This window comes from Coturnix japonica, chromosome 7 (genome assembly GCF_054131305.1).
Source record: "Coturnix japonica strain WE chromosome 7, WE-NBRP24, whole genome shotgun sequence".
NCBI lineage: Eukaryota > Metazoa > Chordata > Aves > Galliformes > Phasianidae > Coturnix > Coturnix japonica.
The window spans coordinates 19779481-19803370 of NC_140669.1; the positions used below are offsets into that span (position 1 = coordinate 19779481).

The 23890-nt window shown below is 36.3% G+C and overlaps 1 protein-coding gene across 30 annotated transcripts in view; it reads left to right on the top strand.

Moving 5' to 3' along the window:
- OSBPL6 (oxysterol binding protein like 6) overlaps positions 1 to 23890 on the top strand; it is an 83253-nt gene that overhangs the window by 36293 nt on the left and 23070 nt on the right. For 15 of the 30 annotated variants that reach the window (XM_085552624.1, XM_085552627.1, XM_085552618.1 and 12 more), the window contains 9 exons: positions 116 to 348; positions 10310 to 10405; positions 12930 to 13055; positions 16257 to 16310; positions 17007 to 17120; positions 17242 to 17406; positions 17882 to 18014; positions 18457 to 18560; positions 19534 to 19626. In XM_085552624.1, the coding sequence (XP_085408750.1) occupies positions 247 to 348; positions 10310 to 10405; positions 12930 to 13055; positions 16257 to 16310; positions 17007 to 17120; positions 17242 to 17406; positions 17882 to 18014; positions 18457 to 18560; positions 19534 to 19626 (987 nt within the window). In that variant the 5' untranslated portion in view covers positions 116 to 246. Of the gene's footprint in view, positions 1 to 115; positions 349 to 10309; positions 10406 to 12929; positions 13056 to 16256; positions 16311 to 17006; positions 17121 to 17241; positions 17407 to 17881; positions 18015 to 18456; positions 18561 to 19533; positions 19627 to 23890 lie in introns of those variants that run through there. The other 15 variants (XM_085552635.1, XM_085552633.1, XM_085552621.1 and 12 more) reach the window with 4 other exon arrangements.

The following is a 23890-nucleotide window of genomic DNA, read 5'->3' on the forward strand; positions in this document are numbered from 1 at the left end:
TAAACATTTGGGAGATAGGTTGGATTAAATAGTGAGTGTCAACAGATTGCTGCAGTGCTGTTATAGAGTGAAGGTGTATTCATTCTCTCTTTCTCTCACATTTTTCTTTGTTAAGGTGAAGCTCAGCTGAGCTGAACTTTTGCCTCTCCGTAAACTGTGAAACAGAAGAATGCAGAAGAGTATCCCTTGCCTTTTTGTACATGAGTGATAAGAGCACAAGATCATTACTGCAAGTTTGCTGCAAAGATGAGTTCAGAGGAGAAGAGTATATCTCCTGCTCACAAAACATCCACTCCATCGCATAGAAGTGCCTCCTCTTCATCATCATCTCAGAGGGATAGGAGGCAGGTAAGGAAAAAATTCTGACTTTTGAGATGTCTGGAGAAATTGTTTAGTTCTGTAGAGTGGTCATTCATTATTGCTGACTCTAAATTCTTTTGCTCACAGCACTGGGCAGATGTGATCAATATGGCTGGGAACTGTTGCTTTTTATGTTTTTTCCCCCTGTATTAGTTAAAAAAAAGATTTATAAGCACCATGGACACTAAGCATAGTACTTTAGCAAGAAGACTATAATCATGTGAACAAACAGGAAATGAGCTCTTATTGAAGTGGGCTCTTTGGCAGTATGAACCTACAGTTGCTCAGACTGTTTTTCCTTATAGATAAATATCTCTATGTTAACCGACCTACATAGATATAATCTTGAGAAAAGGTGACATATCAGTTTAAATGTTATTTTGTTAGTCTTCTATGGAAGCACTTAAGATTTTAAATATAATTTGGCTTACTTCAAATTTACCCTGAGTGCTCTAAGTCGTGTAGTAGCAGTCCAGTTATGTTAGACTTTTGTCTGTGTGAATGAATCACATTTTTTTCTACCGGATCCTTATCCAGACAAGGACTGTATCATTTCCTCTCAAAGCAACCTATGCATTCCTGTGGGTTTTTTAGTGGGCTGGTCATACAGTCTGGCTCCAGCATCACGAGCCCTTTAGAAAGCATCAGAGCTATTATCACAGATCATAGCTTGTAATAAATGGAATATTTGGGACTGAGAATTTAGTTAAAATAAAAACATACTTAGAAACTAGGACTTAATGGGAAATATTAAATACTAAATGAGCTTTTAAGTTAACATTATCCTGTTTAAAAAGAACTGTGGAAATATTATCATTAATGCAATACTCTGTTTTCAGCTTAACATGAGAAAGAGGCAGGAAAAGAACTTTAATTAGTGTTTGTGTGGTACACATTTACTTGAATGACTGTAGCTTAAGAAGGTTTTCCCAGCCACTCAAGTGCCAGCTGGGATGCTGTTTACTCAGCTGCTGCTGAAGTTTTTTTCTTACCTGAATTGTAAAAAACTAAAGACAAAGTAATTTGGCAAATGCTTTAATGTTATGGCCTTGAATGTATACAGTCTCACCATCGAGTATTTTTAAAATGTTAAACAGTTAAAAGAATTCTGATGTGTTTGTTAACAGGTAGAAAATGTCTGGAATTTAAGAAAAATAATTTCTAATGACTTTCCATTTAGGCAGAAGAAGCTTGTCGACTGATGATACTTTCCCTTTTGTGTTGAATAGAAGTAGGGATAGCTGTATTCAGTTACATTATACTTAGTGTATGGTATTCTTTTTTATTTTTGCTGATTTCATTTGAAATCCAGAGTTTTGATATCTTTTGTTTGGAGCATCAGTATAGTTTATCTTTTTGCAGTTGAGCTCAAGGAATGCAGGACTGGTGAAGGCTACTGAGCTCAGCTAAGAGCATATCCTCTGATTGTTAGGTAGTTTGGTAGGATTGTGTAAGGGAGAATTAAAAGGAAAAAAAAAAGCCTTTGGGAACACGTTACCATAAATCTAGCAGCTACCATATTTGTTACCGTGACAACGGGGTAGCATAAAGTATACCTGTCATTACAATAAAATGGATGCTTAACTTTAAGTCCATATTTGGTCACTGAAGCATGAATTTAAAATAGTGTGAAGAGGTTGATGGTGTGATGGTACATCTGGAGCTATCTTGGATCCAGTAATATCTAAAAGTGCTTAACAAGTATATCTAGGCTCATAGACATGGAATGGGAAGGAAAAGCATGCTAGGCATTTGTTTTGGTGTTTTTAGTGATAAAAGCAGAGAAATATTGAGGAGAATGAATGGATCAGTTTTCTTCTGCAGCTGGAGTGAGCAATACAGCATGAAATATGATGGTACTGTACCCAAGGAAGTGAACATGCAAGTGGTTCCTTTGTGTTTATTCTCAGATGAAGAAAGTCATGCATATTTTTTGTACCATCTACTGTGACTTATTTCTTTTCTCACTTGTGGAGTTATTTGTATGTATTTTGCTTTTTCTAGGATTTCCCCAGAACACAATCATGGTTGGGGCTGTAGGGGATTTTGGCTTCTGGTTTTTGCTTTGAAAAAGCTTGAAAGTTTTGTCTTAGTGCCTCCTCACGCTCTCTTCATAGGAGCTGGGGGGAAAAAATACTTCTCTCTAAAGGGCTAATCTCTATGGGTATGCAAAGTGATGTGACTAGGTAAAGTGTCAAACTAGCTTTCATTGCCATATGTGAGGATTACATTTGATACCTCTAGATGGTTAATGATTGAAATCTTCCCATCATATAATTCTTGTCAAAGTCGCACTAGCAATTATGGAACAGTTTGCCAATAAATTATGGTGCAGGAGGCTGAATGAGTGTGAACATGACGATGATAAATCATCTCATGGAGAGTGGAAAATGTCATGCTGTATATAATGCTGGCATTTTAATGTAGCTTTCTTATTTGTGCAATATATATCACGTAAGAGAATTAGCAGTCAGCAAAAGCTTTGACATTGCCAATTTGCAGTCTCTGTGACTTAAGTAATTGATAAATGAACAGAAAGTATTGAAGCCAGCAATAGCCCAACAATAGGGATCAAACTTTCGTCATTGCAGGAACTTCAATGTCATTTGTTCTCAGCATAATCTTGGTTAATTTGGATGATCAGGGAGGACCAGTCCTCTGTTGTTTAACCCTTGGTCTGAGCGGTGCTGAAGGGCAGTTGCGTTGTCCTGGTGGGAACACTGCAGTGAGATACAAGATAACATAGTCTTCATCACTTGCAGGAAAACTAGCCCTGTTTGTAGGAAGTGCAGTTACATTTTGTAAAAGCGTATGTTATACATTCAATCTGTTGATCATAAACTCTTTGTAAATGTTCCATATTTTAATTCTTGACTAAGTACGCTAGTTGCACTGCAGTCTATATTGCTATAAACTCTGCAATGTATAGGCAGTAATACTGTGCTGAGAAGGAAAGTGTGCTGTAGGTGTAATTCAAGTCAGTAAATTGGGGCCTGACCTGACTATTAAACCTGTAGTCACAGAACAAAGAGTACATGATATAGCAGAAGAGTAATAATAATGAAATTTTGAACAAAGACGAGATTTTTGACTTTCCTGACCACTATCTAAGGGGTAGCTAATATGTGATGGAAAGTAAATTTAGCAGAGTCTGCTGTTTTAAATGTGAAGTTGATCTTCTAATGTCTCTGTTTTCTTTTTGTCCTTTTAAGAAGGAGGCATGAATCAGCTGTAATCTTTGTGGTGCTTTCTGTTTGCTTTCTGTTCATTATTGTTGCAACAAAACCTTGATTCTGTTCCCATACAGCAAACATAGAAGAATAGATTTTAGTACTGTTAACATTTAGCCTTGTATGGTCATCTTTCTATTAGGAAAGCTTTCATATTTCAAATGATGCTGTATTTCAGCCATGTATGTAGTCTGAAAAATGGAGGCTATGAAGGAAAAATATTTTTCTTTTTTTGTGTTTGTTTTTAAATAAGTATTTTAGCACCTTTTGCTTGATGATCTAGGTTGGCAGAATGAGGCACATCATGTACGTGGGTTCATCTTGGTTGGTGGCAATTCAAGTCATTTGAAAGAATCTCATTTCCTTGCAGTATTTCATTTCACATATTTGGTGCTTTTTCTGGGACACTCGGTATAATTGGATGTGTGAGAGCCGATGAAAGGACTAGAGGGAGTGTTAATGTTTGCATAGCTGCTTTATTTATTTTTTTTTTTAGTTTTATTTTTAGTACTTTGAGTTACCTCAAACTCAGCTTTCTCTTTATGACCAGTGCTATAATATCAAAAGGCGTTTTTTTGTCTCTGAGAGATTTCTGCTTCATAAATATGATGATATGGCTGATGGCCCTTTTTTTACCATCCCTGTCTGTTCAGCATGCGTCAGAAGTTGTTGCTCACGCAAGACTGCAGCACGGTATAATATAATATTCAGTGTAGAAATCTGAGGACGCTTATATCCTGTATTTGAGTAGATTTTCAATTAAAGTACTCTTGCTCACTGCTGACAGCCTGATGTGATATGGTGTGTGGGGGAAAAAATATCTTGATTGTTACCTGTTAATTTAATTTGCTTTTGTTACTCCATGACTTTAAAGGAAAGGAAGTCAAGGACAGATAGTTGTACAGTAGTTATATACAACAGTGAACTTGATTCCTAGTTTTGTGCTGCAGTAAACTGTAGACTTTTGTAAGTAGTTTAGCTTTTCAATAGTTTGTGGGAATTACTTCAATAATAATTGCTAATTTCTTTGTGAGTCTCAAATTGAAGATGCTATTAAATTCCAAGTACTGTTGTTACAGTGAAGTAATTCTCTTTTGCTCTCTTTCCTAATTAACTCTCTTTAGGATAATGCAGATGAAGCAGTATTAGTGCAGGAAGTGTTAAATACTTTTAGTGGCAGCAACTCACTGGAGCAAACAATTCTTCTGGGGAAGCTGAAGAATGAAGTGGTAAAATTGGTAACAAAAACATGCAATTATTTTTTAAATCGGCTAACTGCTGCTACTCTACAAGTGTTTTTTTTTTGTTTGTTTGTTTTTTTTTAAATTTACAATTCTCTGCATTTAATAAAGTCTGAAAATGTTCATTCTGGTCAGAAGATGGTGGCTTTTATTTCAGCACCTGAAAAAATTAATGTCTGAAAGGAGGAACAGGGTAATTTATGAAGATATAGGATCACCTCTGTGAACGTTCAATGACTTAACACTTCAAGGAAGTCTTAACTCCCAAGCCTACTAGATTCCTTGTTTGTTACTTGAGTGGTTTACAGTGAACTTAATCCATGAACAATTGTCTGCAAGTGATCCAGTTGTTGAGAGTAATTGTGTACGTTTGTGCAGTGCTGTCCCATGGGGCCATATGTATATCTTGCCTGAGCCCACCAAAGTGGCTGTTAGAATTACCTTGGCTCTAGAAATACAGGGACCCACAGGGGTTCACAGGTGTACATTGGAGGGAGATGTCTTTTTAGACTGTCAGTTTGATTAGAAATGGCCTGTGTAGCTATCTTCTGTTACAAAACACAGGAAATTGCTTGCATAAAAGCTTAATTACCCATGCAAATTAAGATAAAGTAGTATTTTTAGAACACGTTCACTCCTGCTCTCCTCATCTCATTTTTTCCCTTCTGCTGTGTTTATACCTGCACAGGCATGTCTCCCTTTTCTTGACAGTGTAAACTAAAAGGTCAGCTTGGACATGAACAGTATGACTTTTATTTAAGTGTTCCTGAACACTGATTGAGATTATTACAGTATGCACTTGTTTTCTAACTTGATCCCTACAGGGCTGCTGATTTGAGTGTGTGCCATGCACGCATACACACGAATTCTGAGAAGTCCAGTGCTTCCAAAGTGGCATTTATGATTTCTTCAAAAGAAAAGGAAGCATAGTTTTGGTTTCATTTCTTCAGTGGACATAAAAGACACCAAATGAAAATAAAGATGGAGGTGATGGCAGGCATGATATGAAGGCTTCTGTTTTTAAGACACTTGTGTGAGATTGGAAGAATCCATGGTCAAGGCATAGAAATTTACTAGGCACAATAAATGCATGCTGTAGTAAAGTTATTTGCTGTTCTAATGTCTAGTTTTTCTAAATACTTTACCCAAGCATTGGAAACGAAGGTATTAAATCAAAACTGTATTTTTTCCTCAGTAGTATTTTACATTTTTAGGTGAGTCCAACTTTATGGTACTTGATGTTAACTTAAACTTGCTTGCAACCACATATTAGAGTGAAAACTGCATATATTTTCTGAAGGCCAGTCACTTGAATTACTTAATAAGCACAACAAAGAAATTTTCTTGTGTTATGGTGAATTTTTTTCCCCTCAATTTTCTCTTACTACATCAGCATTAATAAAATGTATTGATATCCTGGAACTGTTTAGAGAAATATCAATCCTTTTATTATGGTCATTGAAGAATCATAATTAAAGCCTTTTTATTATTACCAAACATTTACTTTTTTTGTCAGATATTGTCAGTTTATCTGTTTGTGCTTTTTTGAGTTAAGTTTGTAAAAATCTAAAATGTAAAAGATGAACAGTGTCATTAAAGACTTAGGCTGTGATTTGATAGTCATCCCAAGCCCACTGTCACTACAGCATGACAGCTCTTTGCTTTGCCCAGTTCTGTAAATGCCTTCCTCTGTTCATCAGAGAAGCAAGAACTTCTCATCAGCTTATTGGAAGTTCCCTTTACAAATAAAGGACCCTTTGCTTCCAGAGGTTAAAAGAATTGATGTACGAAAATGGAAATCCAGAAATGGTTGGTAAAAATTTGCTGAGCAAACAAATCCTTGATGTTTATGTAGGACCATGGTGATTTTATGCAAAGAGACACACAAAAAGAAAGGAGAAAGCCAGTGTTAGAGAATCATGATTGCCTTCCTTTGTGATCACTCTTCTTGTTGATATGTGGGACTCTGTCTTTATTCCAGCATTAGCCAAAGGAAAGTCAGACCTGAACAAGGAGCAGCCTAAGATAAAAGCAAATTTCAAGATTATTCCATTTGCAAATAAATATGCATAGCAACTTAGCATATATCGCAGCTCATTTTAAAAGGTGTCAAAACTGCATTTACCCTACTACTGCTGCTGTATGTCTGGTAACTGTAGAATACTCTTTTAGATGGCAGAAAGTGATTATGTGTTATGCTTCATATGAAATGGGCTTCAAATACAGAGCATAAGTCTGTGCAGGGATATCTAGATTGTAAGACCAAGGCCAGTGAATAGCAGATTAAAAAAATGATGCACAGTTCAGTACTTTGGATTAAAAAAAAAACCACAAAAACACCAAAGCTGTGTTTTGCATTGATGGTGTGTAATTGTGTCAGTTTATGTCCTGTGGTTATGAGTGTTGAAGGCTGCTGAATGCTGTGAGCAAGAACAGTTACGTACTGATTCTTTTTCATTAATTAATTGCCATGTTGTGCTTTTTTTTTTTTTTTTTTAATTAAAGAGGGTCTGAGGCCGAAGTGAGTGATGAATTCCTCACCAGCTTATCTTTCTCTTGAAAATCAGTAAATTATAAACTGAATGAGAGATCTTATCGCATTAAATGCAATTAATTCCATTAAATAATTAAGCAGCAAAGCAGAGTGCCAGATGTGTCCTTCATTGGATTTCTTCTCTCTACTTACCTTTCTCTTTGAATCCACACTTGAACGTTTTTTCTCTAGGGGGGGAAGTCGTATTCAGCTAAGAAGCATTAGAGTCTGCAGCCTCTGTGGCCTGATGGAGACCAGATGCTCCAAGTGCTGACATTGTTTTGGTAGATGAGGTTAATGGGTCGCTGACCTATTCACTATGAGACAAAATTGATGTTACTGTAAATTATATTGAGTCAAGATATGTGGAAGATGCTGTAAGATACATTTTCTAGTCTTGCCTTTCAGAGAGGCATCATATGGTGTTATTCTTTCCCATCAGCTTCCTTTGGGAAGCAATGTGAAATGAAGACAGGGCAGAATCAACTTCTATGTTCTCCATGTGTATGCTTCCTGTTTACATTTTTTTTCAACACTTTACTGATTCTGTTTTTCTTATTCAAAAGAAAAAAAATATATTTGTTTCTTTTGTGCTAAATTATGACATAAGGAAATTCCTGCATCATATAAACAGCTGCTTTTCAATATGCCAAATAACTTCCAGCAATGCAGTTTCCAGCAGTCATTCTGCAGAAATAAAACCCATGTTAATGGAAAACTTTTTTTTATGCTAAAGAATTTATTTTAATGCCATTTTAGGGACATGTCACAAATTTGAAGGAAGTATTTTGTGTCAGTGTAATGATGGCTATGACAGAAAAGAACTGGAAAGCAGATATTTACAGAAAATGAGATAACGCTTCTTGAAATAGGGAGTGTTAAGAAGGCAGTTTTGTTTTAAAAGTGTTCATTTTCAGATTTCCAAACAAATAGTCAAAGATGTCAGCGTTCTTTAAAGTGCTGTTAGCTATTCATGTATCTTTTTCAACTGATGTGGAACTGCAATAACAGGGCTGATTAAGAAAAAAGAAAGAGAGAAACCAAAACATACAAACTTTGCCTTAAAATCTTGTAGTGGAAAATGTTGCTGGAAATCTGGCAAGCCAGGGGCTGCTGGGTTGCTCCACTCTAAATATTTTACAAAATGAAATAGCAGTTATGTAATAACAAACTGCATTGGCTGCTAGATGCGAGACCTTCAGAACATCTGTGTTGGGCATTGCTCCATCTCAAGATGGAGGGGTTCCTGCCTGCCAAGCAGAACTGGCAAGAAAGTTGGGATTTGTCCTGACTGTGATAACTGAGGCATTTTAATCTTCCTTGGAGGAACGTATGTAGGTTGCATTGTATATTGTTAAAATCTGATGCTCTGTGCAAATGTGGTGTTTCATCTGTTCAATCAGAACACTTTGTCGTGGTTTTTCTTTAGTATTATTTCTGTGGTAAGCTCAAATGAATATATTAAATTATTCAACGTATAGTGTAGAAACTTGCGCTTAATAATTACAGCCCTTTTCTCATCTGTCTGATAGCGGTCACTGGGCTTAATAATAAATTTGATATCCCTCTGATAAAGTAGTAAACTTCAAGCATGGATGGCAAAGCTGCTCTTGTTGGCCCTGAGGAATGGGTTGGGTAACATAACAGTGCTGCTTTTCCTTATTTCTTTTTTTTTTTCTTTTTTTTTTCTTTTTATTTTTTCTGTAAAATTAAATTTATAGTAACTGAAAATAAGCTCCAATTATTGTTGCACAGTGGCAGAGATGCTTATTAATCTCCACTGATGGCAGAGGCTGTTCCCATATATATCCATTTGTTCACAGTTGCAAATTGAAAGAGAACAGTCAGTTGCTCTGCAGCCTATGTTAAATGTGCATTTATTTGAATAGCTGTGTTTATTATAATTTATTTCAGATACAGTCCTGATGTGTTTAGTTATCTGTATAAACAGTAACATTTATTCTACCGTTTATATATATTTTTATATTCTCTGTTAGTTTCTACGCTCACTTGTACCTATGTAATCTCTCCGATCTCTTCTTTAGCGGATATAAGGAAGCTGAATTGAGAACAAAAATTTAATTGTCATTTTCAGTAGACAAAAACTTACCCATCTCAGAGAACTGTAATTGCCACAATTCATCATTGTGCTACATGTGCTAGAAATGAAATAGTTTCATATCATGCCACAGAGGTACCAACAATTCTCACCAACTAATAACATGGAATGTTGCAAAACTGTTCCAGTCAGACAACAATGTGCAAACTGGAGCAGACCGGCTGTTACAGCAGTAATGGTTGAAGGTTGTTTTGCTCGATTAATGTTCACCAGCAAGCTTGTCAGCAGAGACCTAGTGCCTGATCTTGTGAATATCTATAATCTGTACTCATGTACTGAATTATTACACCTGGCTTGAGAAGTCAGTAACAAAAAGCCAAGGCGCAGTATCTTACCTGCAATGGTTTGTTTTGGAATTGAATATGCAGCAGTGCCCGGTCTCAGTGTTTAAGCTCAGCAGAGAAGGTGATAGGTCCATTTGTGAACACTTTGAGCCTCTGTAGGAAAGGCAAGTAATGCAGTCCTTGCAAGTCTTGTTTTAGTTCCCACTCATTTCTAGACTAAGCAGAGTCATTAGTTTTAAAGCTAATAATAAGAAAGAGAGGCAGGAAGGAGATGTGTTGCCCTGGAAGGTGAACTGTGCAACTTAGTTATACGTAGAGAATACTCTATATATGTTTTCAGCCACAATGCTTATGTAAATTTTTAGGCTTTTTATCTATTACTCTATAATGTACTCTGTATTCTATAAAGAGCATAGTGATCAGTCATTCATTACTCAATAGGCATTTTTAAAGTTACCTTTGAATGATAAGTGGTCATCTTTATGTTTTTTGTGGGTTTTTGTTTGTGTTTGTTCTTCTTCTTCTTTTTTTTTTTTTTTTAGAGCGTTAATATTTTGGAACGGAAAGCTTCTTCAGGAAGCACAGACCCTTCGTTAAGCAAGCAATTCCTTGAAACCGACTCTGTCTCTCTGTCCAAGGTAAGCAAGAGCATAGGCTGGGATCCAGGCACTGTGTTTCCTTCTGTTGTAACAGTGTATTTTGACTAAGCTTTAGGGGATTTGTTTTTATGATTCTGTCACTGAATACATTTTGAGCCTGCCCCAGAGCTTCCTATTTGCTGCTTTAGAAAAAAAAACACCCAACTATATCCAAGTCCAAAAGCACTACTTATCAATATGATATTGATTAAAAATACATAGAGCATTCCTCCTAACTGTGTTTCTTGAGGTAGTCTCCTAAAGTTTGAAACCGTTGCTGAGGCCTTCATTAGAACTGTGGAGGTAACAGCACTCATTCCTGAATGATGCACCCTCATGTGCAGTGCTTTATAGTCACTGTCCTTTGGACTGAATTCCTGATTTCTGAAAGGGCTGATTCTAAATAAGCCAAATTCTGAATAAAGAAGGCTTAATTTTAAGATGCGTTCTATAAAAAAGTAAGATTGTTACTAAAAAGGTGAGAATGCTGTGATGGAATACTTGGCAGAAAAGAAAAACCTGAAACTAAATATCTATAGCTCATGATACTTGGGAAAACATATTCAAAATGAAACATGCTATTCAACTATGTAAAAGTGGAATTGCCCCATCTTATTTAAAAAAAAAACACACACACACAAAAAAAAACAAGTCCCTTATTGCCAGTACCTGGGGCAGAACTATACCTGTAAGATCTGCCAGTGTTCCTTGGTCCTGCTGCTCCATGCAGAGCTGCTGCTTACTTAATGTGCAGTGAATCACAGAAGTCCAGAAGCAGCAAAGCTGTGCTTTGAGTGATCCAGCATCAGATGGGGGCCCTTCACTGTCACTCTGTTTTCTGCTTTCTGTGTGCTCTTGCAGGAGAATGGTCTCTGTCACAGTGTTCCCCACACTTGGGAAATCTCATCATACCAAATGTGGATGGGGTGAGCTGCAGTTAGGATGGTTAGGGTGGCTTTATAACAGCTTGTGACACTGGTGCAGCAAAAGGCAGCTAACTGTTATTGCACTGAATAATGGCTCATTATGTCTTCCCGTATCTGGCCTTTCGGTTAAATGAATAGCTCTATGAGATTGTGTGATTTCTGGTTGAGAAGTAATCAATACTGATGTTATCTAGTAGATAAAAGACTTATGCCCACAGCTGATCTTCTAAAGGAGAAATCAATATGATGAGGAGTCAGTTGGCAGAGTAGTGGAGAGATCCTCTGCTTGCCCCTGGGGACTCATAGTTTAATTTCCCCCCTTAAGAGCGAAGTGTTTCATGGGGAAAAATAATGCATATGTGCTTCCTGCTGCAGTAATGGAAATAGAATATCATATCAAAACACAGTGAAATCAAAGCGATGGTTTTTGAGCTGTGTTTACTGGCCCCATGATAGTTATGTAGGGAAAGTTAAACAGAGTTAAAATTTTTAAAATTTACAGTGGTATTTCTTGGGACAGAGCTTTTCATCCTTGTTAGATTAGCAAACTTATCAAGGTTTGTAAAGGTAAAGTTTGGTTTTCCATTTATATTTGTATTTCCGCAACAGTAATGTTGATGGTACTGAAGCTCTGTAACACAGGCAGGGCTGACGGTTCTTGGCTGTGAAGCAGGTTCATGGGAAATGGACTTCTGTTTCTCTTTAAGGGTTTGATGCCCTCTTCCTTCTCCCAGTTGCTTCATATAACATCAGTGAGAGTTATGACAGCTGAGAAAATGCTTGTTTGCTACTTAGTGTAATTCTGTTGATTATGATAGCAGCAAGAAGATGTGAATAAAGGCATGATTTTTTTTTCTCTTTAAAAGCATTGTTCTTTACTGCTCTCTATGATATATCATAACTCAGACCTGAGTCGTACAAGTGGTCATGCATAACAAGTGGTGTGTGAAAGGAATGTGCTTTAATTGGCACTCAGAAAGGCGTACAGCTGGTTGTGTCTGAAACGATGCAGCGTGTATTCTTTTCTCTAGGGAGAGAATTAGTTAGCTTCCCACAGCATTTACCTTAATGCAATGAAAACGAATGACAAGAAACTTTCAAAAAGATTAATTTCCTTTTACATATTTCTGAAGGTGCAATTAGCCTCTGCAACTCTGCCTCATAAACTGCCACTGAAGACAAGAGCTGGCTATTTTCAGACCAACCACAAGTCAACCTCTTCTGCTTAAACTTTAGATTTTAAGGAAAAATAAGAATATTTAAAATCAGTGCGGATTGTATGCTGGAGATAAGAAAGCTTACGTTTCGTAATCAGGGAATACTGCAAAGTACACTGTTAATATATGCCCATATATTTAACAGTAAAATCTTTACATTTCATCTCACGATCTCACTGTTTTTAGAGGAGTACTCTGAGTAAAGGTACATCTTGAACATGCAGATTCTGCTCATGCTCCACTTATGTCTGTCAAATCTTTTTAGCTCTTATGATGCAGTTAATCTTTGTTTTGCTTTACAGAACTTGTGCTACATATAAATGCAATTTTATATTGTGTGTACTCACAGTTATTAATGAATATGTGTCCATGCTTTTTCAGCAGGAGCCTGACAGCTGGGAAATCATAGAGGGTCTGAAAATTGGCCAGACCAATGTACAGAAGCCAGACAAACATGAAGGCTTCATGCTGAAAAAGAGAAAATGGCCCTTAAAAGGTTGGCACAAGGTAAAGTTCTCATAAAACAGTCAAAGGATTATTGCTTCCTTTTATGATTTGGAATTTTTTGCCTAGAGAAAATGGGATGTAGGATGACTGACAAATAAAAGCCCAGGATTTCAGTGTATAACTTTATCTTCAGACTATATAAAGGATTAGTCTGCACACACAGCTTTGTGGCTTCAACATTGCAGGGCTGGCTGTGCGATGTTATATTCAAAATCCAGGCAGACAGTGTAAATAATACAGCAGATGTCTCGTGTTTTAAGAGGTTTAGCCAATATCACTTTCATTCTTCTGAATACATTCTAACAAAATATAGCTGTGCAGGGTAAGTTTGAATTGTGTTTATGGGGAAGTAGCCAGGACTCCATGAGAGCTGCAGAAGACGTTTGCACTGGAAGACGTTCTTACTGGAGGGCATCCCCTGGAGTTCTTTTCCCTTCAGCCTTGCTGGCTGGGCAGATTTGCTCATCCTTGTCCCTGAATTTGCTTGTCAACTTGTCTGTAATCTTTGTGGACATGAAGCATGACTATTTAACAAAATACCATCACAAAAACCAACAGCAACAAAAGAAAACCAATAATCCCTGAATCTTCTATTCCTGTTTAGTTAATGTGGAGACATTTCTCCATGGATAATTTTACTTTTTGTTAACCCTAAGTCCAGTGTTCATTATTTCTTTTGCCTGTATTTTGTAGTGTAATACTTACACTTCTTTAAAATCCTCTGATAGCAAGATTTGGTTATTGATGGATACCCATATTTTGCACATTGGAATAGTTTAAGAACCATCATTTTCTAAGACACAGAGCATTGTATTGTGAAGAACAGTGAAACCTACTGTTATAAATGGCTTTTTTATTCCCAGTAAAATGTTAACTTTTTTCTTTTTTATCAACTTTTTGTTAATTTTGATTTTTTATGTCCATATTCACACTTCATCAACCTTATATCAACCTAATAATAAATAATATTTATTATTTTGTTTTTATTTTAGTTTACTTAGCTAGGATTTATGTTTTTGGAATCCAAATATTTATGTGTCACTTGAGTTTAACCTAGGGAGACTACAGGTCTTTAAACGGGTATTCTTGAAATACTGAAAGAACAGAAAAGGAGATCTTACTTAAAATTAAAACAAAACAAAGCAGCAAAAGGGAGCAAGCAAGAATTAGTCTTATATATCAAGACTGTATGGGGTAGTTCACTGTTTCCATTCCTTTGAAATGCAATACGCTGATGTGTTGTTTCTTTGACAAGTGTTTGCTGTAGGAACATTACGTATAAACAGTTCTGTAAATGAGATTATGCCCAGTGATCTTTTTTTCATCCTGCCTTTAGAGCAGTTATTTGTATAAATAATTTTAAGTGTGATTAATTGGCTTCACAGCTCCCATCTGTGCTCTGCCTTTCATTTCACCTGGGGAAATGAAACTTCTGAACTTTGGGTTAGAAACTGTGAATTGGCTAGTAATTTTTTTTTTTAGAACTATTGCCTTGATATCCTTCCATTTCTGTAACACTACTTTGTGCAGAGAACACAGTGAGGAGTTCCAAAGACAGTGATTGTACTGTGTGATGTTAGTGACCTGACAGCAAAGCTGTGGAATCTTCTGTCTGATGAACACTGCATGTCACATTCTGGTGGCTCTCAGCGTGCTTTATTAGCATACCAGTTACAGCATGTACAGCTTACATAGAAGTTCATCTGCTTCTGAAGTGCTGCGTGCTTTGAAATGGAATGTGGTAAAAAGACATTCGTGTGTGGAGCCTACAGAGGCAGAAAAATATGAAATTAACATCATGTTCTTCTGAAGTTCATTAATGACTACATCTAGTAAAACTAAAACTCCACAACCCTGTTGTTTTGACATCTTATTCGAGAAGCTACACCTCCAGCAAAGCTGGAATTTTATCATCTGTGTCAAACCTTGGTACCATCTGTTGTGCAACTGACATCATTTCCAGAGGCATTTTCAGGAGATATTTTCTGCCATGCAAGTACTAACCCTGCTAATAGTGTCAGTTTAACAGGTCTACGTCATGCAAATGTGATCCTTCTCTTCCATATCAGACAGTTTAGAGGTTAATAATTTGCTGTGTTCCAGATTGTTAACATATATTTGTGCTTTACGTTAGGCTCTACAAATATGAATAGTTTGTATTACTTCCATGTTTTTAAAGTTAGTGTTGACAACACAAGTTAGTGAATCTCAGTAAACACCTACATTTCCTGCCAGGCTGCATTTTATGCTGTGTGCCAAATGCTGTGCTAACTTGTCCACAATGCAGCTAGAGTTGTCTAGTACGCACGAGCTACAGCAGCTTTAATTGTTGGAGAAGCATGTTAAATTGGGGATTCTGCTCTCTGCTGTAGGGAAAAGCTGCTCAGCAAAATAAAGGTGTAGCAATGGCACAGATAGGTGTCTTCATGTTAGCTTTAAATTACCTATTCTTGGTAGCTGCGCCAATGAAGATACAGTGACTCACACCATATCACTTGCAAATGTACAAAACACAAACCCTCCAGTGACCAGGTATGGTGCTGGTAATGCTGTATGTAGTATTTCCACTCATACTAACACATGTAGGTTACATCTAGAAGAAATATAAGGGGCAGGAATAGTTACTTTATCTTTACTTCGCTGTACAGAGGTCTGCTGTGAGTGTAAAGTTTTGAATGGTAGAGCCATGTCTTACAGCTTGTATCACTTCCCAGCTTGAGATACAGGAGACCACACGAATATCCATCTGAGGGTCTTCCTTCCAGGGTGTAGATCTTGCACTAGGAAGAGCTTTTCAGCTTCTGAACAGAGAAGACAAGCAGTTATACTGAAACATGACCAGCTGATTTGGGAAGAAAACAGGAGGAAAACAAAGGAAAAGACTTATTTCTTTCAGCCTACGTTGTCTTTCTAGTAGACCTTATTGCATTGGCCAAAAAAACTGAAAAAATATCCTTAATTACGAGGGTTTCTTAAGTCCAACATAGAGCATACTGTTGGAAACAGAATCTAGGTTTTCACACTTAAAAGATAATTGTTATTAAAAAAATATATATTCACTACCTCACTCCAGTTCCCTTTCCAACCAGTAAACAGTCCTTAATTGTTACAGTTATCGGTTTTTTTGGCAGATAAATTATTGTGCACAGTTTAAGTTGCATCTGATCATTATGAAAAAAAATTTGTTTTTTCCACTTTCAGAGGTTTTTCGTCCTGGATAATGGATTATTAAAATATTCAAAGTCACCAATTGATGTAAGTAAAGTTGAAGACCACTTTAAAGTTTGTGTTAGAATTCAACCTGTTAGAGGCTCATTCTCATACTAGGCACGTTTATTACAGCATACACATGAAAGCTGTTGTTGGATTCATAGAGAGATTTGAATATGGAAAGCATGTGAGGTTTTGGTTGAATTATATTCCCCTAGAATTCTGCCTTCTATTACTTCTGTAAAATAGAAGGTGTATTACTTACTTTATTTAACGAAGGTGTTTGAAGGATTAGCCTGACCATATATTGTACCTTATTAATTTTGATGTCAGGGAGAGCTGATTATTTAGAGATATGTGGATAGGACAGAAAAGTAATTATGATGCACTTGAGATATAAGGGGTAATATTGAATTAGATTAGATACCAGTAACCATCAAGCTATATCAGCAGGGAGGTAAGTGCTGTCTAATCTTCCCAGCTTCTCACTTAACCTGTGGTTATGTGCTAGTGTGAACCACCACACTTTTCATTTGGGAAGAGCTGGCTCTGCAGTTTTGCAATATTTTTCTCATCTATAAAAAGAGAAAGTTTTTAGTTTGAGTACAGGTTTTAACCTTTATGTGCCTTAATATTAAGATATTTCTAGAAAGGGAAAACATTTCAGCACCAGATATTTTTCTGTTAAGTATAATGAAATACACGGTACCACAAATTTCTTACTCCGCTTTTTGGTTTCAGATACAGAAGGGCAAAGTACATGGGAGCATTGATGTAGGCTTATCAGTTATGTCCATTAAAAAGAAGGCTCGCAGAATAGATCTTGATACAGAAGAACACATTTATCATCTGAAGGTAAAAGATGCAAATATGTATTCTCTTTTCATCCACGGTGGGAATACATATTAGTAATTAGAAAAGATCTGCTGTGAGGAGTATTATTTTGAATGCTGCTTGATAATGGGTTACTTTGTAGGTGAAGTCCCAGGATACATTTGATGCATGGGTTTCAAAATTACGCCACCATCGGTTGTACCGTCAGAATGAGATTGTGAGATCTCCGAGAGATGCTAGCTTCCATATATTCCCCTCAGCCTCTACTACAGAGTCTTCACCAGCTGCTAACGTACCAGATGGAAAGGTATGTTGTGTCCTTTTGTTGGAAACTTGTGCCTGCTGGACTTGTTTGTGGGCAAGCCTGAGTTTCAGTGGGCTTTGCTTGGAGTGCCTGTAGAGAGGAGTTTTCATTGGAGGAACTGATGTCCAGCAAAAAGCTGAGATTACTGTAGCTTTCACTAATGGGCTGCTGTAGAGACTGTATTCAGAAGAATTTGCACTAGTCTTTTACATCTGAGATAAATCTGTCTCTGTTATTCTGTAGTTTTCTTCCTTTTTAACAACTTTTGTAAGTGGTGTTTATCAAACATAGTTTGTGAGGTTTGATTCTCCAACATGATGTGCAGAAGTACCTGTGTCGTGGGCAACTATGTAGTCAAATCTCAGATGTCACTGAAATCACAATGTGTATATATATATTTTATTCCAAAGAAGTATGGTGATTACACTGAATGAGCAACACATGCAACAGTAAGTGTAAGCATTTTATTATGCCTTAGGTACAACAAAATAGCTTCCCATGGCAATCTCCTATACCTTGCAGTAACAGCCTTCCTGCAACCTGCACTACTGGGCAGAGTAAAGTAGCAGCCTGGTTGCAGGACTCAGAAGAGATGGACAGATGCGCAGAAGGTTAGTCTTTACCATTTTGTGCCTTGCCCTTTTAGCAAAACATCTTGTTGGTAAGAAATAAGAGACAGTCAATGGAAGTGGTTAAGTAGCATCTTTACATGCCTGTGAGGGAGCTCTTTAGGTAATAAATTAGATGCTTGTAGTAGGAACTTTCCTCTTTGCTTGTGTTATGATACTGCTTTTAAAATTAATTTAAAAGATATGTATTATCTTAGTGGATATCATTAAGTATGCTTTACTTTTAAGGTCCAATCTTGTTGCTGACTGCCATAGAAATAATAAGCGCTCAACATCAGACAATAAGGCTACTTCTTAGATGATTTACTATTGGGTTTGAGGCATTTGACTTTTGTAATACAGTAAAATACCAGTGGTGAACATTATGGCAAAGTAAGAAAATAGCTGAACTGAAGCACCTAACATTTTTTGTTTTATGTTTTAGATCTTGCTCATTGTCAGTCAAACCTTGTGGAACTCAGTAAACTTCTTCAAAACTTAGAAATACTACAGAGAACTCAGTCTGCACCAAATTTCACAGACATGCAGGTAATTCTGTTTGATAATAAATTATCATATTGAAACATTTGTTGGTTGCATTAAAGGTATTGTAACGATGCTATCTATTAACTTACAATTTCAGAAAATCAATTCTAGTAACTCCTAAATGAAAGATTTATCTTAATCATGTTTATCTTAATCATGTGTAATAGTGTTTCATGTGTAAATGGATAAGATGTGCTAAGTTTATTTGACTTACATAGGAAGAATCAAATAATTAAGTCATTTGCAAAAGCAGAACTAAGAACCATTACAATAGAATTATATATACACATTGCAATTATATTTAAGGAGTTGTTATTGTGCTCAGTAAGATGCTATTTTAAGTTTTTAAGGAATGCAGATTCAAACCCTCAGGATGGGAGAACACTGCATGTTCTATAAAAGAGGGCATAGACACAAAGGTCCCAAGGATTGGACCATTTCCCTCTTCAGGGTGAGTTTTCTTCTTGACCACAAGAAAGCAACAACAAATTTTAAATCTTAAATGCTTTCTTCCTTTTTCACTCAGCCTACTTGAATATGCAAGTCTCCCAGTGGTGTTTTTGTGTTGGAAAGACTAATTCCAATGAGGAGACTTAACACTGATTTCAGGAAGTGGTGAACTCTACATTTCTCTGATATTAACAGAATAGAAATCCTATTTCTAGGATCCACGAGGATTTCAAAATCTATTCCTAAATGTTGTGCACTATGAAGGAAGTATACCAATAGTTTTGTTAAGTAAGTTGAACACACCTTTTTTTTTATTTTTTAATTTTTTTTAATTTTATGATAGGGGCATAGGTATCTACAGCTGGTCACTGCTGTAGTTGCAGGTCATGGCAGCAGCATTCTTTTCTTCACTTTCTAATTTATCAATGTCTAACACTACAGTTCTTTACTAACTTGGTGTACTGTCTGTATTGCATGTGTCAACTTAATAGTACCTTGTTGCTTTTTAACTATTTGTGTAATGTAGGCTAACTGTGTAGATATTTCAAAGAAAGACAAGCGAGTCACGAGACGGTGGAGAACAAAAAGTGTCAGCAAAGATGCAAAAATTCAACTTCAGGTACTGAATCCACAATGTTTTCTTTTTCACTGTACTTTTAGATTAACTTTTAAGCGTGAACTGATATATTAGCTGAAAGTAGGAAGTCAATGTACTGTCTTTTATGTTCCTGATGATGCAAATTAAATCTCAACTGGTTGTTTAAAACATAGACAAGATAGTGAAAAATGTATTGATTTAATTTCATTCGTATGAAAACATTGCCATCTAGGGAAAGAAAGAGAAGCTGAACACTAGTCATATTAGGTGAAAAAAGGCAGTATTCATGCAGTGCATGGGGATACTGGTATTCCATCTTAAACTTGTTGAGAGGGTTGGTTAAGCGGGTGACATCAAACTAAGAGCAGAAAACATGTATGAAATACAAAGCATGCCAGTTGTCTTTATCAAAACTTATAGTAGGAATATTACCAGTGAGAAGTATTTTCAAAAGCCCTATCTTATGAAATGGGCTACTATGGGAACAAATTGAATTATATGAATTATATGAAGAAAAAACAATTGACATCATCCTGCCTTAGATCTGAAAGGTAAAGGTACAGAAATAAGCATAGAAGCCCAATGCTACTTTTAGATCTAGGGAGTCGTACTGTGTTTTGTCAGAAATAGTGGAGTGTTTTGAAGCCTAATCCAAAAACTGTTTTATTTTTCATAACTCAGCAACTGCTAACAAAGACTATACTTTACAGACTTCAGGAGCTAACAATTATCACTGTGCTGTCTGCTGTGGAATAAATATATGTCAGCAACTTCTGATTAATTTAAATTCCTTGAAATTCATGCAGACTTTGAAAACCTTTAATATGTCCCTCAGAGACACAATAAGGAATTTCTGTGACTCAGAGACACAGTAAGAAGTTCTCTGTGACTCACTTAAGACTGATAATCTTAAGGAAGGAAAACTATAAGGAAAGAAACTTCCACCAGCATTCTGATTGCAGTTGATGTAGATGACTTTTCTTTCTTCCTGTAATTTTAGATAAATGACAACATGTTGAACAACAAAATACGTTAGGTTCAAAAAGCTTTGTTAACAAGGGAATTTTAGTGGTTGATGCCATACCCTGTTACCTGCATGAGGAAGATCACTGTGTTTCATTGTTGCTGAGCAATAGTAAGCTACTAAAAATACCAGGACTGTGCTGGGCTTCCTGTGGGAGGCCATCAGTTTGGCATGTGATTCTCAGGATGCTGTTGGTGGTATCGGTCACTTTGCTGATTCCTCTGTGAATTTCTATACATAGCACTGTTCTACTTTGGTCTATCATTGCTGGGGGGATAGTGAACTCTGCTTAAGCTGGGGCAGCTTTGACTCCTGGCAAGCATAAGGCTGGAAAATCAAAGGCTTATTTTATTAGAGCAAAGCATTAAATGATTAATGACTGATTTACAAATTCATTTGCAGGGAAACAAACAACAAAATGATTCTAAATCATGTTCAAGATGAAGTTTTTCTTTTCTGGCAGTTCCATTATCTTAACTAACTTGATTGGCTCTTTAAACTGTTTGTAATTAAAAGGCTTGTTCTGTCTCAGGAATGGTCTAAAGCTGTAATCTGTGGAAGATGGTTGCACTCTGACTCTTACGTTGATAGTAATTTGCTTGTGCTGCAATTCCACTAAAATGTGGATTTCCTCACATATTGAAGTGTTGCTTTTTTTTATGTTTGCTCTCCTATGTTGTTCTTCTATTAACCATTTCTCCTAACTTCATTCCGTGTAGGTAATTTTTGCAAGATTACTCCAACACTTTATTAACTAATATCCACTACTTTGAATCCCTGTCTAGTTTGTGATTATTTGTTCATGTATGGTAAACATGATTTGCTTTTAAATAGTTGACAGATTTGATACCAAAAAGGCTTTTGTTGTACTTTTCCTTTCCCCATTCTTCCATGCATATCATTAGTTTTTGGGGATAACGCTAATAATAACACACTAAATTCCAACTAAATATAAATTCCATTTGAAATATTTGCACCAATCAATTGTAGAATAAGGAATTATTAATTACTATAAAAGGATATTTTGCTGTAAGACATCAAGAGCCAGAGAACGTGAAAATGAGTTGCTCTGTTCACAAGTAGTAGGGAACAGCAATGTAATTTTTGCTTGCTCTGTGTCCACTGCGCTGCATAAGATGCAAGGAACGAATTCTCCCATCTAGAGTCTGTACTGTACTCATAATGAGTTAGTAAGATAGCTTTTGTGTTCCTGCTAACACATTTCTAGAATATCAGTGCAGTGTGTATATGTGAAAGAGTTTTAAAAGTACTTTTTATTGTAAGGACAGGTTTGTCTACTTGCTTTATTTCTTTAAATGGTTATTTGCCATTTAGGTATACCAGTCCTGTATACACATAACTTTGCTTACTGTGGTTAATTCCCCAAGAAAAGTGGTGTTGCTTTGCTGAGAAAAATTAATCATAGCATGTGCATAAGTGTTTTGTAGATTTAGGGGTTTAGTTTTGCTGAACTAATAGCTTAATTTACAGGTCTTTACTCTGGAGAAAAATACTTGGATTGTTTCTCCGAGGACGGATTGCTTATAGGAGATTTATTTATTTATTTCAATATATTTTAAAAATGTCTTAAGAAAATAATCCGCATCAACAGGTTAGTCAGTCTGCATTCACTCAGTTTACAAATGATTCTTTTGTACAGAAAAATGACTTTTGTTTGGTTAAATGACAAATTTACATTCTCATGATAGTCTGAAGATCTTGAAAGGAAGAAAAAGAAAACACTACTTAAGAACAACAAAATGAGCTATCATTGATATAATTTCATTCAGTGCTCAGAGAAGTTCTAAGACGTATTCCAAGGATGACAGAAGGAGAATTTATTTAGCAGAACTGTTTAGTACAGAATTACCTGAAAAGTCAGCTTTGTTCTATTGAGGCTTGCAGCTCAAGAATTAAACCTGGTTTATTACTTTTTTCCCTTAAATATGTACTTATATGTTAATAATTGTAACTCAGATAATTACTTCACTTTATATTGTGTTTTGGGGCAGTGCTTCTGTGGAACTGATTGTTCCAATCTTAGTAACATATGCCTGCATTCAGAATCTTGCAGATTTTGAGTGGTTAATATTGTGTATCTCTCTTTATCTAGACATATATATATAAATCTTTGTCTTTATAAGTTAAACAGTCGTAGTCTCCAAAACTCTCAGAGTATAGACATACTTCTGTAGAGCACAAAGAGCTTTAAATTCTGCATGTGATGCATCTTCTTTAATGAAGTTGGTAGTATCTGTTTTAGAAGTTCTCTGCATGTTTGTTTTTTTTTTAAAAAAAAAGGTGCAAAGCTTCTCTTATGCCATCGTCAGGCGACTCTTTTGAGGTCAATAGCACTGCCAGTTGCATCAACCAGAGGATGGAGGGTGTGGCCTTTTTCAGATGCACTAACCCTACAAGAAGGGAGTGTTACAGGGTCAGGGGGTGAGGGACTTCAGCTAATAAACTACAATATTCCGTTCTTCAGCATGATGTCCTTATGTCCGAACTATATCGTTGTTACTTCTGTGGTGCCCAATCTGCCTTCAGAAAACCGAAAACGTATAGGAATTTAAAAACACTGAAATGGCTATGAATGAGTGTATAGCTTAAGAAGAATGTAAAGGAATTGAAAATGGTTTTCTGTAATAATAAGGTGGCTTTTCTAGTGTTATAAATTCATGCAAATACTTCAAAACAGTGACATTATGTTAGGCATTAAGAAGGGCTTTGTGGTAGGTGTGGAGCTCTCCTGAATCATGCAGACTTAATGCAGTATGTACTCAACTTTGATGTACCATGATGGATTTTGTTAAAAGTAACGTAAAAATGAAGCTAGGCAAGATGAAGCCGCATACTAGGCACGCAAAAAGGAAGTTGTTTGAACATTTAGTTTTCATTTGTGCTACTCTGAGATTTTTAATGGCTTTGAAAGCCAAGACTTCAGTAATGTACAGAATGAGAAATGGGATCTTACAGAACACAGAAGTATGGTATGTGGGGAAAATGGACACATAAGCTCAAGGATAGATAGAGAAATGCTAGAAATGGTTGCTGGAATATTTACATAAGGAAGCTCCCTGTAACATACGCACGTGTTTTACGATTGACATGCATGCATCTTCATTAACCACAGTTGGTGCACTTCCACAAATGCAAAGTGATCTCTTTCAGAATTTATCTTCTAGATGATCAAGTGAAGGAGTTTTTGTTTTGTGTTTTCTTCCATGCCATAGCATCCGTTTTGTTTTCTTATTCCATAAT